This window comes from Miscanthus floridulus, chromosome 8 (genome assembly GCF_019320115.1).
Source record: "Miscanthus floridulus cultivar M001 chromosome 8, ASM1932011v1, whole genome shotgun sequence".
Classification (NCBI taxonomy): domain Eukaryota; kingdom Viridiplantae; phylum Streptophyta; class Magnoliopsida; order Poales; family Poaceae; genus Miscanthus; species Miscanthus floridulus.
The window spans coordinates 5,443,808-5,462,827 of record NC_089587.1 but is presented as its reverse complement, the minus strand read 5'-3'; the positions used below and the strand labels follow the sequence as shown (position 1 = coordinate 5,462,827).

The following is a 19,020-nucleotide window of genomic DNA, read 5'->3' as shown; positions in this document are numbered from 1 at the left end:
TTTATTTTCGTGTACTCACACTGGCATGCCCGCACATATTTTTATTATGCACAGAGAGATCCTCCTCTGCTGGGTGATTTTTCTCCAAACAGTCTGTACTAGCGCCCACCCCTTCCTCTCTATATAGTACTCATGGTAGCTCTAAAATGCCATGGTAACCTTGTTGACATGCCTCATATTTGTGGTGGCTCCTACAAAACTACTACTTCCATTGCGTATTTCAACAATACGTTTTTTCAAGAAGATGGATATATCATCATCCTTCTTTGCCCAAATATTTTAATCCAGCTATCTAATTTACATGCTCTGATTTCTACATTGGTCTCAACTAACAAGGAGTGACATAAATTAGGCATGACACATGGATTTGCATGGAGCAAAGCTTCAAAGTATCAACATCCTTGCATAGTCCTCAAGGACAAGAAGCCTCTGTTTCTTGTTGTACGAGTACATGACACTGATCATTCTCGCGGTGTTCAAGCAGACCTGTGTGAAGTTAGAGGAGAAGATCCTCGTGCATAAGCACTCCCTATTGAGCTCCTCCCACTCCATTGCGATCAAGCTACGCATATGTGCTTCCGCATCAGTAGGGCTGCATCTAGGGTTCTCCATGAGGTAGAAATCCCTATACGATCCATCGAATCCTTCCTGAGATTCATCCTGAAAAATCCATGAACAAAAGTGCTAAAGGTTTGCTGCTAAATATTATAGGCAATTTGGATTTGAAAATTTGATGTGCAAAAGGTGAAAACATTTAACAAGTGTCTGTTCAACTAACCTCTGCACTGCCCATGTCATCCCAAAGCCGGAGAATCTTGGCTGGGCAAGAGATGACGGAGGGCATGTGGTCAATGAGTGCTTCAGTACTTTGATCACACCCTAGCATGATGAATATGTGTACAAATGTAAGCGGCACTCCTGATGTGACAACACCATTTCTCAGGTAATCCTCTGCAGTAGGAACCTGATCGGTTGCTAGCCATTTTGCCTCAATCATAAATCCATCAAACAACACCGCCCACTGCAGAAAATTGTGGAATTTCTAGTGTTAGCGCAATTGTTCAATGTGGTTTCATTTATAATTTTAAATAAATTTTATTGTGAATCATTTTAGCAAGTTTTAAACTGGTAAATTTGTAAACTATAGCTATATTTTTTACTACTATTTATGCAGATAAATTGAAGAAGTGTATACCAGATAGAATTATTTAGTAACATACTGCTTTTCTAAGATGATTAACAGGGTTCATTCCATGCTCCTTTTCGGCCATATCTGCGATATCATTTGTAATGGTGTAAAGAGCCTTGTAGCATGACCTCATGTAACTAGGGAGTGAATCAGCAGCCGCGGTATTCCACCTGCCAATTATGTTTTTTTTTAAATTAACATTATTTATATTTTTATAAATATGACAACAATAATTATACATATCATTTACCATATGCAAGCTTACATTTTGACTGCTTCAGTGAAGAGGGAGAGCTCCTCTAGTGTACCAACAAGGTCAAATATGTCGTCCACAACATAGACAAGCGAGATTATCTTCGTGATCTCAACACGATATCTAGAGAAGGAACATCCTTGGAGGGCTGTCATGGACCACATGTACCATTTCAGCACCTGGTCCCGCACCACAGGTATTTCTTGAGCCAATCCTAGGCCCATCCACCATCTGCATCACATTAATGAAATATCTCACCATTATAATTCATAACAGGAAATAATTACCACTCACTCTTAGAAAAAAATCTGGAATATAAATTTCTAAACAGTTTTACATAAACTTCTGAAGAAATTATCATGCAGCTGATCTAGCACTAGAGCATATATGCATGATACGACTAACTAGCTAGGAAGATCATCAGCACTCATTTGCATACCTTTTAATCTCTTGAATTTCTTGCTGGTGCAGTAATTTGTTGAGCTGAAACTCTGCAACTGCTAGTTCCTCCACTGCCGTGTCTCTGGTGGGCAGGCTCTGCATGTAGGTGAGGTGATGCCTAGCTTTGTACGGCATCAGACTCAGGTGGTAAGGGTGGTCCAAGGACTGCCTCACATACTCTGCAAGGCTTGGCTCCAGGTACCTAATGGTAGATGCAAGGTGTTTGCTAGAGAACTCTTTTGCCTTGTAGAGTATTGCCTCTCCTCCCATGTTCAGGTGAGACATGTCATGCAGGTTCAGGAGTCCTCTGATGTCCTTGCTAAGAGAGAGCTTGAACTCGCCGTCGCTGCCGGTGAACCTCCATAGAACATCATCTGCTGCACATCGATGATGGTATAAACCATTTATACTTTGGACATGGACATATATATTCTTTCTAATTTCCAAAATGATATAACATCATATATGTTTGAGAGTAGTAACAATATATATAATTCTCTGTATAGATCCACTGACTTGCTGAAACATCATGGCCGGCCTCTCTCAGGAGCCTGAATGCAAGGGTTGCATCGAAGAGATCATCGCTGTGGACGAGATTCATGCAAGCACTCATGGCGCTCTGGATCTCTTCCTCGAAGTAGTGGTCGATGCAGAGGCGCTTGAGGTTATCGATGGTGACCATGATCTCCCGGTCGCTCTTTTGACGTTGATGGAGAATCTTTTGGACGTCCATCAGGCCCTCCTACAGGTATGTTTCATGGAGAGTGAGCACATATAATATATGAAACTTTTGGACGTGCTACCATTTTATCAAGTCATTATTATAATTATATTGTGATTTGTGAAGAAAATCTAATTAACTAGAGTTAGGGTCACACAGTTCATCTAGAACTAATGAAAAGAAATGGATATGCATGGCTTGCTAGGCTACCTGGAGATCAAAATCATTGCGCAGAAGCTTGTTGGATGCCGCCAAAGGGCGGATGAATTCGCCACGGCGGCGGCCTTGCCGGCTGTTTCCAGCTGCTGCCGGCGAAGCTGCAAGGAGAAGAGGCTCCACGGAGGAGAAGGAGAAGATGATGCGTGCAGGTGCAGCAGACATTATTGGTCCTGGTAGAGAGAGTCAGTACTCGAACTAACGAAACAACCTAATCAGAAAGCAAGCAAGCAAGCTGCTAATGATGCCTATATGTATATTGTTTTGCCGTGTGCAGTTCTGCCTGCTTGTGAGTGATATACATCGAGGTGAGCCCAGGCCCTCCAATTTATAGGCCGAGCGACGAGCGTAGTAGTATGTAGCACATGTGTACCGAGCTAGGGTACACATGTTTGCTGTGTGGTGTTTATGCATGTGAGCCAGCATCAAACTGCAGTCCAAATCCTGTCGTTAGTATAGGTGATAGGTCTCTTCGTTCGTTCTCTTCTCAGGGCATACAGATACATCACCTTCAGTGTCCCTGTCAGTCCCCTAGTCTCTGTTCCTGTAGGACTGTAGTGTGCGTGTGAATCTGCACGCGCGGTAGAGCCCGCGCCCGCGGCAGAGCCCACGCGCGGCGGATCACGTGCTGCTAGTTTCTGTGGCTGCAGATTTACGAATTCAGCCTGAATTTCAGCAATCAAGTTGTTTTCATCGGTATCACGATATGTTTACATTTGGAGGCTGAAGCGCCGCAATCAACCAGATGCCACACGTACTACGTGGTACGTCCAATACATGACTGACCAAACTTTTGACTTTGGAAACTGGTCTCTTTCGCTCAGTTGTATTATTAGATTCAGATTCAAGTGCGAACTTTTGGATGTTGGATGTGAGTCCTATTTGATATTTGTGCCACGCCACGCATGCAAACTACTGGTGCAGCTCCGTCGGTCATGGTCACTTCGCATGTGTCTGCTCTTTCTGTTTATCTTGTCTCTGCAGGGGACAGAAACTATTACAGTGAGCATTAATAGAAAGGACAAAATCACTTTTTAGAGGCAGGCACTACTACGGTAACGATTTGTTGAGGCGGCTAAAGAGGGTTTGTTTGGTCAGCCATCCCTACCAAACCGTTGTTACTGCTCACTACCATATAGAGTTGGTACTTTTTATTTTTAATGAATTTCCGTAGGGGCTTTTTGCCCCTCGAGTTCTTTCAAAAAAAAAAAAGAAAAAACTACGGAGGCTTGTAAGCGAACAGAGAGGTTGAATAGTCGTTGTACTGTACCACAAGCACCGATATCGTTGCTAAACAGGACTCTAGGTACCTGGAAAAGGAAAGGCCTATATTGGAACACGTGATACATTTTTTAGGAAACGGTTATCATTCCACATTTGAATGAGACCAAAGTCTGCCAATTTATGCGTCCGTGTGTTCAGTTTGCTTATAGGTTACTCTCTCTTCATTCATTCACATTACCATTTTAAAACTTTGATGACTAATAATTCACATGAATGGTTTGGGATTTAACAATGGTATGAGAAGATTGTCCGCGGAACATTCTTTCATATGCATTATTTTTTTAGCAACTTTCACTTACAAATAATTATGAAACTAATAATGTTTAACAATTTGATTTTAGAATACATGTTTAACACAACATAATGTTTGATCATTTTTGGTTTCGTGTGTGTATATGCATATATATATATGATACTCACTTTGCAACTTCTTTCTTGTTGCAATGGATGAAATATCACTATTGTACGTGAAGTTCTACCATAGTGTGTCGACCTCAAGTCCTATAGGAAACACAAGTGGAATTTAATTTCAGGACACGATTCCATTACACATTATTCTTCCAAAAGTGAGGCTATCATCACTCAAGTATATTTCTGCATACGTTGGTCTCACTTTGGCCTTTGCTAACAAGTTATGACACCCACAGATGTTGTTCTAGCTGGTCTTGAACTTTGTTGTCTTTTTTTCTTTCACTGGAATTATTGTTACACAGGTATTTCTTTTTTCGAGAATAATGTCATGGGTATTTTCCATAAAATAGGAAAATAGGAAATTGTTTCGAGTACATATATGTACAGTGGCGGAACCAGCAACTTTAATCAAGGGGGCCAAATAAATACTGTGACACCTCTAAGTGTGATAAATATACATACATATATATATATATATATATATATATATATATATATATATGTATATATATATGTAGTGTATGTTTTAACAACTTTTTCAATGTTTTATATATGTAGTTAGTATTTATAACAAAAAAAACACAATATTATGATATGAAATGATTGAATTATTAGTGTCTTAAATAATATGCTATAAATTGCAATGCTTATAGGGGTATTAATAAAATTTTCTACGACATTTGGGGGCCACGGCCCCTGCTGCCCCCCTGGTTCTGCCGTTGTATATGTATGTAGTATCCTACAAAAATCGAACCCACCAATGCAATTTATGCATGCTGCCAATAAGCTCCATGTATACGAATTAATGCGACCGCAGTCGTTGGTCCCCGAAACCGTGTAAGAAAAAGACATTATTGGCTATTATATATATAATATATATGGCATAATAAGACGTCACTGTTGACGTCACTGTATATTCTGCCTGTAGCACGTTTATTACATGAGAATGAGGCGCCTGGGGAGGGGAACAGTCATCGTCTATGACAGTGGTCAAGTTTGGATTCTGTATTCCTTCAAAAAAGTTTGGATTTTGTAAGATTTAATTGATGTATACTGTATACACCCATTGCAATATGTATATATCTGTACGGGGGATTTAGTAAATTATCTGGAGCATAGTTCATATCTCCAAACAATCTTCTTTACTTTTAATTTCCTGATCGCATTTAGTTTTATATATATTATATAACATGCATCTTGCAAAATTTTGCATATGTGGGATCGCGTTCCAAGAATATAAGCTCCAAAGTACTAGCCGGGAACATTACGACATGTGTCTAGCAGGTTGAACGGGAACAGTCTACTGCACAAAGTATTTTTCGGAGGAATGCAAAAAAATCGATTTTCAGAGACAAGTATTAGCGTGTCCGCTCTAGCAGATATTCACAGTGAATCAGCCATTTTCAGAGGTAGGCATGCGGTCACCTCTATAAATCGATTAATAAAGGCAGACATGGCCTCTGTTAATGCCATTTACAGGGGGGGCATAAAATGGTTTCTAGAAAACCCAAAAACCAAAATTAGTGTCATTACCACTACACTATACAATCGCTTGTGATCCTTTCGTCCCAAAAAGAATATAATTCTTGGTTGATAAATCAATTTTTATTAAGTTTGATAAGTTTATAGAAAGTAGAATCAACATTTATATAACTAAACTAAATACGTGTACTATGAAATAATATTGGTTTTCATAGTTAATCTAACATTACCTATTCTATCACAAATGTTGGTAATTTTTTGTAAAGATTTTATTAAACCTAAAATTATTTACTTCTAAAAAAATCAGAATTGTATTTTTTTAGGAACAAGAGAGCAAGATGCATCCGTTAGTAAAAGTGGTCGGTCGACATTGGGATTTTTTTTATTTTTAATCCTTTTTTGAAAATATTTTAATAATAATCTCAAAAAATACTATTTGCAATTCTGAACCTTTTGGTCGCGCCATCGTGCGTGGCGTGACAGCATCACTCTGTCGCGCCACATGTAGTGGCGCGGCAAGCCGGACCACGGTGGCAACTGGCGTTGACCAGAGCTGGCGTGGCGAAGAGTAGGGCCCGCCTTGTCGCACCATTGAATCAGGCGCGTTAGCATTGCCGCGCCAGGCGGGCTGGTGCGACAGGGCGAACAAAGGGATTTGCCGGCCCGGCCCAATTCATTTGTCTCGCTAGCCGCTCCTCTCCATCTCCCCGACAGCGCGCGCCGCCACCGCGATGAGTGCGCGGCCACCGCGCCTTCCCGAGCGCTCCAACGTCAGCGAGCGTTCCTCTCCGTCGGCCTCTCCATCTCCCTCCATTCGTGCGGAGGTGTAGGGAGGAATAGGAGCGCGGCAAGGGGGCCTTCCCGCGGCCGTGGTCCGTGGGCGCGGCGCCGTCGCCGTCCGGCTTCCCCTCACCGGCGAGTGAACGTCCAAGCTCCGTGGAGTGCAGTATAGTGGAAGGTGAAACTTCATGTCCCCGATTTTATGATTTGATAGCGCATTTGTTGGTTGATTAGGGTTAGGAAATTTGGGAAGAATATGAATGTTTGTAGCATTGATTAGGTTTAGGATATAGTCGTAGGTACTTGATGCATGGTGGATTTGGATGGTCGTAGGTACTTGATGCATGGTCGATTTGGATGGGATAGTTTGTTGCCTATGTTGACATGGACCTAGGTAGTGTTTTAGTGAATGCATATGATTTATTTCCGAAATGCGTAATTGGTGTGTTTTTCATTTGTTGGTTCATATTTTGTAGATGGATCATTTAGTGCGCTTGTTTCATGGTGGCAAAGTTAAAGGAAATGGGGAGTTTGATCGAATGCAAGAACATGTTGAGTTCTTTAGTACACCTCCTACCTTTGATGGTTTGGTTAGGCAATGCCAGGATAAATTTGGGTGGCCACTAAGATTGAGAAGTCGGTTTGACTGTGGGAAGGAACGACCACACTATGTGTTGATGTCTTTGTCATGTGAGGGTGAATGGAAGAACTACATAGAAGTTATGAAGAGTAGCAGTGTTAGGTGCTTGGAAGTTGTTGTGGACAGGGGGTGTAGCCCAATTGTGGTGGTTGTGGATGAGAATGTGGATGTAGAGGTTGTAGAGAACCTCACCCAAGAGGAAGAGTTGGAGTCTGTTGGCGTTAGAGAAGTTGATAGGTCATGTGAGGCTGGTGCGTTGAATGATAATTTTGATGAAGATACGTTTGGTGAGGGCGATGTCAACGGAGATGGAACACATCATATGGACAACATATATGAAGGATCCGAGGATGATGAAGTTGATGTTGCCTCTGCAGATGAAGATGACTTTACTTCAGGGCAAAGTACTTCGGATGATGTGTTGGAGGACGAGTACAGGTCTGAGCCTGGTAGCGAGGAAGAAAGTGATTGTAGTCAGGGAGGGTTTGTGGACGCAATAGGAGTCCTAGCTGATGGGTCATTGAGAATGGAGTACAATGACGTTGAATTGAGGCAATTGAAGGTTGTACATGTGGAGGTACCCTCGGTACCAAATTTCATGGACATTAGTATGGTTGACCAGGCAATATGTGACACCGGTTTGTCCCTGTTGGCCGATGAGGTACCTGATAGTGAGGAGGTGGAGATTAAGAAGGGAATGGTTTTTGAAACGTTGGAGCATCTAAAGTATTTCCTGATGGATTATGCGGTTCGGTTTCACAGGCTATATTATGTGAGCCACTCCGACAAGAACAAGAGGTACACGGTCCTCTACAAGAATGGATGTGGATGGGGTCTTTGGGCTCGGAGGCAGAGAAATGAAAAGTAGAAGATTCACAACGTGAGGCAACCTCACAGGTGTCGATCTTCGAAGCCGAAGGGTATGCATGCACAAAACACAGCCCGTTACCTTGGTCGTCATCTTATTGGCATGGTTAGGGCCGATAGTGACACATCTGTTTCAAACATGATCGAGACCATATTTGGGTTCACTGATTATAGAGTGAACTACTCAAAGGCATGACGGGCAAAGCAGCATGCTATAGAGTTGCTATGGGGCGATTGGAAAGAGGCATACAACCAAGTTCCAAGGATTCTAAGTGCCATGAAACACTACAATCTAGGCCTTAGGTGGTATCCTTATGTTGGTCGCATTGTGACGGACGTGGATGGCGTCCCGAAGCTTGTTTTGCAGAGAGTTTTTTGGTGTTTTTCTCAGTCTACGGAGGCCCTCAAGCATTGTCATCCCTTACTACTTGTTGATGGTACATTCTTGATAGGAAAGTACAGGGGTGTACTGATGATTACTGTTGGAGTGGACCCAGACAATCAACTTGTCCCTCTAGCATTTGCTGTGGCTAAGGGAGAGAACGACGACAGCTGGTTTTGGTTCCTGAAGCTTGTGAGATAGAATGTGGTTCGTTCATCTCGGGACATATGCATGATCTCAGATCGGCATCACGGTCTGCTCACAGCTGTGAAAGAGCATGTATATGGACATCCTCCTCTCGAGCATCGGTGGTGCATGAGGCACTTTGCTACCAACATATGGAGGAGGCAGAAGAAAAAGGAGGTAGTGCTGAAGTTGAAGTCACTATGTGGGTGTTGATCCAAGGAGAAGTTCGAAGAGACGCTTGAGGAGTTACAGAAGGTCCTCAATGGCAGGGCAAAGAGTTGGCTTGAGGATCAGATGCCTCAAAGGGAGAAGTGGGCTCTTGCATTCGATGTCGGAGGTCTTTGGTATGGTGTGATGACTACTAATTGTTTAGAATCGTTCTATAAGGTGTTCAAGGGTATCTGTGTAGTCCCCAAGTCAGGTATTGTGGAGTACTCATTCAGGAAGTGGAACGAATACTTTGTGAATCGTTGGAACATAGCAAAGGTGTCCAAAGAGAAATGAGGTAGAGCCGGTAGAAAACACTTGGATATCTCGGAGACAATCGCTTGCAACCAAGTGGGGGAGGCCTTTGGGCCATCGAGGTTAGTTTACAATATTAGGTCAGCCAGAGGAATGAACCCGGGGGGCGAGAAGTACGGTGGTAGGAATTATAGGGTCGACCTTGAAAAAGCTGAATGCTCTTGTAACATTCCTCAAATCCTCCATGTCACATGCTCCCATGTCATTACAGCTTGCAGATGCAGGGGTCTAGACCATGAAACTGAAAAGTTCATGTCTCCTATGTACCTCATGTCAAACACTCTCAAAGTGTGGGAGTCGTGCTTCGAGCCGTACCTAGATCCGACACAATGGCCCGAGTACTACGGGTTGGATTATGTTCCTGACTCGGATCTCCTGAAGACAAAGAAGGGTAGAAGGAAGAAAAAGCGGTTGCGAGGAGTTATGGATGTAGCCAACGATTATGGTGAGGATATGTATGGTTTTGGCGACTTTCATGAGGCACCGGGACAGCTCCGTTGCTCCAAATGCCACAAAACCGATCATACAGCTGCCACACATAAGAAGCGTAAGAAGTCAAATAAATTAGAAACACAAAACACGAGTCATAGTGCTTTGAAAGTTACAAAGGTACATACATAAATTAAAATATGTCATGACTATAAATTACATGCATTTGCTCGTTGTTTATGTACCATGTACCCTGTTTTATTCACTCTTTCCATGTTATGATGTGCTCCCATTGTTTTCACAATTGCAGCATGGCGCAGCCGCACTTCTCCCTTCTGGACACGTACTATGACAAGGACCACCGAGTGCACTTGATGGTCGACAACGGTGATGTAAGTGATTTGCACACATTATTTCAATTTCATGTATAATGTCTTAACCCCGTTATCCATTATAACATTATTTTTTTGCAGGCCTTGGGCCCCCTACGTCCCCAAACTCATCGACCGCTGGAGTGGGATGAGCGGTATGCCCCGTACCTCGCAAGAATAGGAGCCGGTTTTCTAGGCTTGGCTAGAGCTATCAATGCTGGCCTCCTAGACATGGATGGTCCCCTGGTCACCGCCTTCGTGGACAGGTGGCGTCCGGAGACCCATACATTCCACCTATCAAGTGGAGAGATGTTCATGCTTATGCAAGACATTGCTTATATTTTGGGCCTTTGCTTGGATGGTCCGGCGGTGACAGGCACGGTAGAGCCACTAAACTAGAAGGATATGGTGGAGGAGTTTACCGGCCATAGGCCGCCCGACCCTGAAGAAGGGAAGAAGGAGAAGAAGACTTCAGGTGTTAGCTCAGCTTGGTTGCAGCAATGCTTCAACATGTGCCCTCCCCATGCACCGGAAGACATCGTTGAGAGGTACGATCGTGTGTGGCTATGGCACATTGAAAGCTCTAGTTTGGTTTTGGTGAATTGATGAAACCCTAAGTGCTAACCTAGTTTATCAAAGTGATTATGAGATAGGTAGCACTACTCCAAGTGATGAAGCAATGGTGAAGATCATGCTGATGGTGATGACATGGTGATGATCAGATGCTTGGACTTGGAAAAGAAGAAAGAGAAAAGCAAAAAGCTCAAGGCAAATGTGAAACTTGAAAGGAGCTTTTTTGTTTTGGTGATCAAGACACTTAGTGAGTGTGATCATATTTAGGATCGATAGCCATACTATTAAGAGGGGTGAAACTCGTATCTAAATGCGGTTATCAAAGTGCTACTAGATGCTCTAACTCATTGCATATGCATTTAGGATCTAGTGGAGTGCTAACACCCTTAAAAATGTTTGTGAAAATATGCTAACACACATGCACGAAGTGTTACACTTGGTGGTTGGCACATTTGATCAAGGGTGGTGAAGTTTCAGGTCAAAAGGAGCTATTCTGTATTGACCGGACTCTGCCTTGGGCAGTGACCGGACTCTGACCCTGCATCTGGTTAGTGGTGCGTAGTGAAGGCCGCCCTTGGTCCTTTGACAGGATGCTAAGAAGAAATAGGACTGGACGCGCTGGGGTGCGTCTGGTCAAGTGATGACGTACGCTAATGAAAGCATCTGAACAGGCCAGTAAGGACCGGACTTTGGTCCGCATCCGGTCGCCTATGATCGGACACGTTCAGTCGAGAAAAACTAGCTATGGTGCCTTACTAGAAATGGCCAAACTCCAGTGATGGAGTGTCCGGTCACTTTGAGCAATGTGTCCAGTCACAACTTAAGTGCACTAATGACCGTTGAGATCAGGCAATCAGCATTTGAAGCCGGGGACACGTGGCAAAAATCTAAGGATTGAACGCTGGGGTCGCCCTGATTTTTTAGGGAATAGAGAGCCAATGGCTCTATGCATGGGGGGCTCTCTATTTAAGCCCCATGGCCGGCTCAAGCTCATGCTCTCGGCCATTTTGCATTGACATAGCAACCTTGTGATTCATTATCTTTGTGAGATTGAGAGAGAATTCAAGTACATTGCTTGAGTGTTTGCATCTAGAGGCACTTGGTATTTATGTTTCGCTGTGGGTTTTGCTGTTACTCTTGGTGGTTGCCGCCACCTAGATGGCTTGGAGAAGCGAGGATCGTCAAGCGGAGGTTGGTGATTGTATCCGGCTCCGATCGTGGTGATTGTGAGGGGTTCTTAACCTTTTCCCGGTGGAGAGCCAAAAGGTACTCTAGTAAATTGCTCATGGCTTGTGTGATCCTCATCTTGTGTTGGTTGTGTGGCACCCTATCAAGGGTTTGGCGTGTGATGCCAATTAGCACGTGAACCTCCAAGTGAGTGAATCGCCACAACGAGGAGTAGCTTGCCGGCAAGCAAGTGAAGCTTGGTAAAAAGTTATTGTGTCATCATTTGATTCTGATGTGATTGGTCTTCATTGGTATTCATTCTTGTGATTGATTGGTCGATTCCTCAACTCGGTGGTATAACCATCTTACTCTCTCTCTTTACATTACCACAAATTAGTTGTCAAGCTCTTTAGTGTAGCTAGTCATGAGAGCTATTAGTTTGGTTAGTGTGGCTCTTTAGTTAGCCTTTGAGAGCACACTAACTTAGTGTAGTGACATAGCCATTGTGTGGATAGAGACTATATAAACTAGAATTGTGGTAGGTGGCTTGTATTTTTAGTAGGCTAGCGCAACACTCGCTTTGACTCATATTTGTCTAACCGGTTTGCTAAGTGTTGTTGTAGAATTTTTTAATAGGCTATTCACCCCCTCTAGCCATTAGCACCTTTCACACATGGTGGCGTAGTTCCTGTTTCTAGACGCTTCTGGGAACACGGTGTCGTGGATGGTCCTACCCTAGCTACATGAGCCATGGGAGAACATCGCCCAATATAGTTGGGGGTCAGCCACTCTTGCTTGGCTGTATCGGTAGCAATGTGAGGGATGCAGGAGGGCGAACCCCAATTCAAACATAGGTGGTTGCACTTACCTGCTATAGATTTGGATTTGGGAGCGCATTCCTATCGAACGGGTGCATAGAGGAAGAGTTGCGGTAAGTACCTCAAATACAATTCGTATATGTGTATCAAGTACTTCATGCACTATGTATAATGTTTAACATTGTTGTGTTTTTCAGGCTTGGACACATGCTGACAGTCGTCCCCCTGTATGTTACCTTTGGACGGGTATTAAGTCGGTTCGGGGTCAGCCGCAACGGCGCTACATTCAATACTCCAATGATTTGGATGTTTTAACTCATAATCAGGTTCGTTATAGTACAAAGGACTTTGTTCTTGCTTGGTTGCATACCTAAAGTTGATTCCTTTTTTTGCCATATATGTGTTGCAAGTTCATTGTTACAAGTTGATACGAACCCCAACTAGGAGTGCATGAAAAAATGCTTTCATCTTTAATATGTGATGCTGATGAACTCTTTATAGCACAAATTAATGAGTAGAACAACACATTATGGCAGGCACGAATATAGTTATGAGCAGTGTTGATAATCTCAATTATTACTATGCAGAATGTGATTGCAATAAGTTGATGTTCGGCCTTTGTCCTTCCATTTATTTTATTCATTTAGTTTCAACAAGGCCATGTACTAACAACACAACTTACAGGTTGAATGGGATCCATATGATAGACCTAACGTACGGGACTTGAACATGGCCCCCATATGTTCAGGCTGAGATGGTGCTATGGCAATCCAATGTAAGCCATGATCTTCTACTATGTGGTCGAGCACCACTTGCCCCTTAGAGCCATGAAGCAGTTCGGTAGGAATCAAAATTTCCCTCTATAGCATGAGTCCACAACCCGTCCAATTGCATGAGTAAGCTTGACTTTACCATGTATTATCAGTCATGATTCCATGCATCGTTCAAGTCCTCAAAATGTACCATGTGTCCTTGTAGGATTTCGAGGAGGAAGAAGATTCGACGGGAACAACTGGCTTGTCAAGCATAAAAAATACGTGCAAGAGTGGGAAGCTAGAGAGAGGGTGGAACCGACTAATGGGGGTCACTATGTGAGCAGTGACTACCGTGAGTACCTCGCGTGGCTTCACAGTCAACAAGGATCACTGTACATCCTTCGGTCTCCAGCATTCCCATTGATGAAGAAGGGAATGACGACGATGACCCGTATGATGTCATGACAAGGACTAGCGTTCAGCCACAGAGAGCGCCACTTCAGAACTACATGGTAAAACTTTTCAATTCATCTATGCCTTCACTCATTTTTACTTGACAGTACGTTGTAACGGTAACTATGCATGTACTATAGGCAACTCAGCTAGCTCACCTCTCCAATGAGGCGGGAGTTTACCTTGGACGTGCAGCAGGGGTCGAGAATTCATACCTTGAAGAATTTTGCGAAGGTACTAGCCCTATGCCTTTCTATTTGTAGTTTACCCAGAATGATATGTAACCACTTATCATTTGACATGAAACATGGTTGCAGAAGGTGTTGACCTCCTGTCGATGGATGGCTCGCAAGTTGAGTGCATGGGAGCAAAAAGATGTACAAGTACCACCTCCTGCATTGCAAGGGACCATAGATCCATACCCGCAAAAGGGCAGCAATTGACAGAGGCGAGAGCTCCCGTGCAAGATCTATGCTTGACGAAGACGATGACGACGATGGAGATGATGATGACATAAATGATCCATCGTATGACCAGATGAGCTCACAGTTTCACAACTTGTAGATGCTCCTCAGGGTACACACACTCAGGTGCGTGTGTCATTACCACATAGTACATGTGCCAGTCTTCTTAGGATGCCACAAATCGGAAACCATAGTGCTGTTCAAACTTTGTTGCTTCTTGACTTGTATGTTGTATGTTGTATTGTGTAGAGTTCGTCGCAACGTCTGCGACGAGGTCAAGGATGAAACGTCCGAGGACGTGCCTATGACCGGTCCGACGTCGGCAAGTCCTAAATCTCCAATCGACAAATCTAGGCCGCATGCATCGTCCTAGAGAGCCCTTCACACCTATTTAATGCATTTGAACCATGCTTTCTGCTTCTTTTGTTGCCTATCTTAGTGACCGAGCAACAACTATGTCCATTATGTGGTCAGTTAGAACCTAAGTGAACTTTTTCCATATCTTGTGAACTATGTGGACTATGTGATGGATGTCAACTATGTGGACTATGTGATGGATGTCAACTATGTGGACTATGTGATGGATGTCAACTATGTGAACTATGTGGTCCATGTCAATTTTAAGGACTATCATCATGTTTGAAGTATATCGAAATCATCTTATATGTATGGTTGGTGATATGTCAAGTTCTCACTATATCTCATTTGTATTCATGTGTGTTTGAGTGTCGAAGCAAAAAAACAAATGGTTTCTAGGGTTGCCGTGCCAGGCATAGTGGCGTGATAGTCCTGGGCAAATGGCTATCGCGCCAGCTGTGGTGGCATGACAATGCCAGCCTAGACCAGCCTACCCTTGCTGGTTTTCCATTGCTGCCTAGCGCGACAGTGCCGCGCCAATGGCTTGGCGCGACAGAGCCGACTGCTATAGTTCCTTCATGGGCCAGGCTCGGCCTCTAGCCTAGCTTGTTTGGCTTTATAAGCCAGCTGCTTCCACTGCAAGGCAAGCAGGGTTGCACTCGAAGCTCGCATACCCAGCCGCCCGTACGCCACGTCGAGGGCTGCCATCATCACGCACGCTGTCCATCGCCACCGTTGGTGGCCACCTTGGGTCGTCGGTGAAGGGTGCCCATGCCTCATCCCTGGGGCTACCGTCACCGTCGATTCCTCTTGCCTAGCTTCATGCTGCCCATCGTAGGCTGAGCACCGGCATCGGCTTGGAGAAATACGACATCTGCCTCACACCCAAATCGGCCGATACAGCTCCCATCTCCATGGCTTTAGCCACCTACGACGTATTGCACCCCTATGTGTTGGCATGGTGGATTTACATACCGAGCACCCAAACCCTAACTATCCCCATCGCCTCCCTCTTCTACTAATTTAAATCTAATCATACATGCTATGATTGAAAATCCCAATAATACAACTATACACATCCGTTTGCATTTAGTACAAAAATGTATGCACATCGTATTTCACATGGTGTAGTTACTATTTTTAACATGTCAAATACTAGGCATCGACACCATGTCAATATATGTGACCCTCGATGCATGATTTCAATTCAAAGGCACCCATATGCAAGGAAATAATCATATACTCGCCTACATTTTGCAAATGTATTTCAAATATGCTTACAAATCCGTTGACAAATATGGCTAACGTCAGTGAATGTGCATAATTTGTTTTCTTCGGTGTGTGAACCTTTTTGTAGTACCAGTTGCTCACCTCTCCCTACGCTGGTATTGTCATTGTTGTCGTCCTGCTCGCTACCTGCACGACCGCATTACAGCCTCCGTCCGCACTCATCCAATCGTCCATTATATTCATGGTGAGTTTGAACTCGGTCCCTTTCTCGTTTCACTTCATTTTATGTGAACATGGACGTGAATCCTTGGTACTGAAACTATGCTCCAACTATACACAACCGATCTATACATGCCTGACATGGATCAGATGCATGGTCAACGTGCGAAGTGGAAACAGCTCATGAGAACTGTTGCTCGCCGGTGTGTCAAGTGAGAAGAACAAATACAACTAGAATAAATAGGGTCCAACTAAGGAAGGCTGGAAGAATGGAAGAATGTGTATGAGGGTTGTAGCAATGGGGGGTGTGCCCTATGACAAGAGGTAGATACGCAACAAATACAATGACATGAAAGGAAATTTCTGAAACTAAGCACGCCCTTCAGTTCCGAACAGGACTCGGGCGTGATCCTACCAGAGGGGCAGTTGGTTGGCAAGGACCTTGTCCCCCTACCACACCAAAGGAGGCAACCAGGAAGCGGTACTGCATGCTCTCTTTCATTTGGCTTTTTTTAATCTGAACATAGTCTGGTGTGCCTAAAAATATAATCTCCTTATGCAGGAACCCAGTGAAGACGATGGAAGTCTTGGAGACCCCCCCTACCCACCTTGATGAACTATGGGCACTTATCGGATAATCATCAGAAGAGGGGGACAATGAATGGTGTGGGTGGTGTTCCTGATGTAGCACGCACTCCCCCCAGAACGCCATATGTACCATATGGCCAATCTAGGGCCGGAACCTCGGGTAAAAAGGGCTACGAGGGAGTTTGAAGTGAACAACCCAAAGAAAGGAAAGAGGTCGATGGAAGTTGGGGAGTACTTGGCTGACATATCTGATAGCATAAAGGCTAGGGACTGCTAAGCCCTTAGAGGCAGAGGAGATGGCTGAGGTCATGCAAATGCTTCATGACGACGGTGTCTCCCAAAGTCAGAGTTTTTCTTATGGCTTGTGATCTTTTCCAGAAGAGGGGGTGTCATGAAACAATACAAGAGGATCAATGATAGAGAAAATCATCTCACTTACATCACCTGGACTTGGAAGAATGGCAGAGAAAATGCCGACAGCAAGTAGCTGGCCTAATAAGTAGGCCCATCTCATCAGTGGAAGCCTACATAGTTTGCTTTTGTCGAACAATTTTTTAAGTTGTCCCCTATGTAACGAACCTTCTGCTGCGCACGATGTGTTTTAATTTGACCTCTTGTATGTCGGACAAGGTTTCAGTACTTGTGTTGAATGTTTGATGCGGTTTGATTGTAATATAATGGTCCATTGGTGTGGCTTCATACGCTTCACCTGCTGTAGCTAACTTGTTCGTTTTGATGGTTTGTAGGTTGTTGCCGCACCTGCCCATCAAGTCACAACTCATCAACGGCACTGTTTAGGGTACTACTTCTCTTCGAACCTTCGCTTAGTTGTTTGTTTTTTCATCCAAATAGTATATCACCAATTTAGCTTTCCTGAGTACTTACTTCTATGACGTATGATGTTGTATTTGAATCTGGATCTGTTAGTGAACTGATTGCTAAGGGATTCAAGAGGCATGGCCGCAGGAGTGACACCGCTAGTGACCATTCAAGTGATTCCAGCGCAAATTACTAGGATGATGTCAGATATGCTACGGCTTGTTAGCGGATACGTAGCCGCTGTTGCAGCTGCAGTCCCGTTACCACCCTCCTGACTTCGGTACCCAAGAGATGAACGGCAGTCAATGGGTACGCAAGGTTCCTATCGCCACCCAAAAAGGAGCTTTCTAAATTTGTTGTATGGAACCTCCTGCTTTTTCAGCTCCATGACATGCTAGTTGTAACCAATGGGCTACAAGATCTGGGGGAGTTCGATTCAATTAGGCTTAGGGATTGTTTCTTTGGGCACTGGCAAAAAATGTCAGACCGAGGGGCATGGGAGATCACTTTAAAAGGGGTCTGGGGTGTTGGAATGTGTCGCTAACTTTGTAGACGTCATTTGTACACCTAGGCACTTAGACATGTCCAAAGTGCATCAGAGGCCGCACAAGTACACCCTTTCTTTGATGGCGCAATAGGGGCTATCGCTGGGACACACATTGGGTCAGCGTTGATAGTGTGTTCCATGATGATTACTTGAATAGCACGGTTGGCCTAGCCAAAATGTTGTCGCGGTTTGTGACTTTGATGGGTGGGTTAATTTGTTGGTGGTTGGCATGGCCGGCCGATGTAGGCATGACATGAGGGTCCTCAGGGAAGCTGGCAGAAACCTAGGTTCCCCCCACCCACTACCAAGTTGTTGCAGTTGCTGTGATAAAATTGAAGTCGAGTAGTCATTCTAATGCAGAGTCTCATGTGCTGATACATTCAAGGTGTTGTCACTTGCAGGTAGGTACTACCTGGTGGACTCGGGTACGCAAGTGAACATGGATATTTGGGGCCACACAAAAGGCACAGGTCCCATTTGGATGAGTTTGATGATTATGTCGGCTAACGATCCTAGAGAGGTGTTATCAATTTCCACCATGCTAGTCTTCGTATTATCGTGGAAAGATTATTTGGGGGTGGTAAAAGCTAGGTGGCACATGTTGAAAGGAGTGCCCCACTATCCTAGGGATAAGCAGGATAACATTATTAAGTCCAATTTTGCCCCTACACAACTACTTGCAAAGTTTCAAAGTAAGTAAGCCACTTCATCCACTAAGCCCACAGTCAATGCAGTGGCATGCCGCACATGCAAATGATTCCATGGACAATGCCAGGATGTTGGATTACCCATGGACTGACAAATTTGGGGTACATGTAAGACCATGGTCCAGTGTGGCAAGTTGATGATTAGTGGG

The 19,020-nt window shown here is 44.0% G+C and overlaps 1 protein-coding gene across 2 annotated transcripts; it reads right to left on the bottom strand.

Annotated features, from left to right (window-relative positions):
* LOC136470963 (terpene synthase 2, chloroplastic-like) lies at nt 1–3,097 on the bottom strand. 2 transcript variants are annotated; one of them, XM_066468693.1, is made up of 7 exons: nt 2,815–3,097; nt 2,400–2,625; nt 1,882–2,260; nt 1,455–1,673; nt 1,221–1,359; nt 779–1,021; nt 1–660 (listed from the first exon to the last, which is right to left on the bottom strand). In XM_066468693.1, exons 1-7 carry the CDS (start codon nt 2,983–2,985, stop codon nt 385–387), a joined length of 1,653 nt encoding a protein of 550 aa, XP_066324790.1. In that variant the 5' UTR covers nt 2,986–3,097; the 3' UTR covers nt 1–384. The 2 variants fall into 2 exon arrangements, with proteins under 2 accessions (XP_066324790.1, XP_066324791.1); XM_066468694.1 differs by having other exon boundaries at nt 1,882–2,257.
* Nucleotides 3,098–19,020: the final 15,923 nt, after the last annotated feature.

Coding starts and splice junctions, on each gene's coding strand:
- LOC136470963 (XM_066468693.1), bottom strand. CDS start 2,985: ATGTCTGCTGCACCTGCACGCATCATCTTCTCCTTCTCCTCCGTGGAG. Junction 2,626..2,814: donor GCAATGATTTTGATCTCCAG/GTAGCCTAGCAA, acceptor ACATACCTGTAG/GAGGGCCTGATGGACGTCCA. Junction 1,674..1,881: donor GAAATTCAAGAGATTAAAAG/GTATGCAAATGA, acceptor AATGTGATGCAG/ATGGTGGATGGGCCTAGGAT.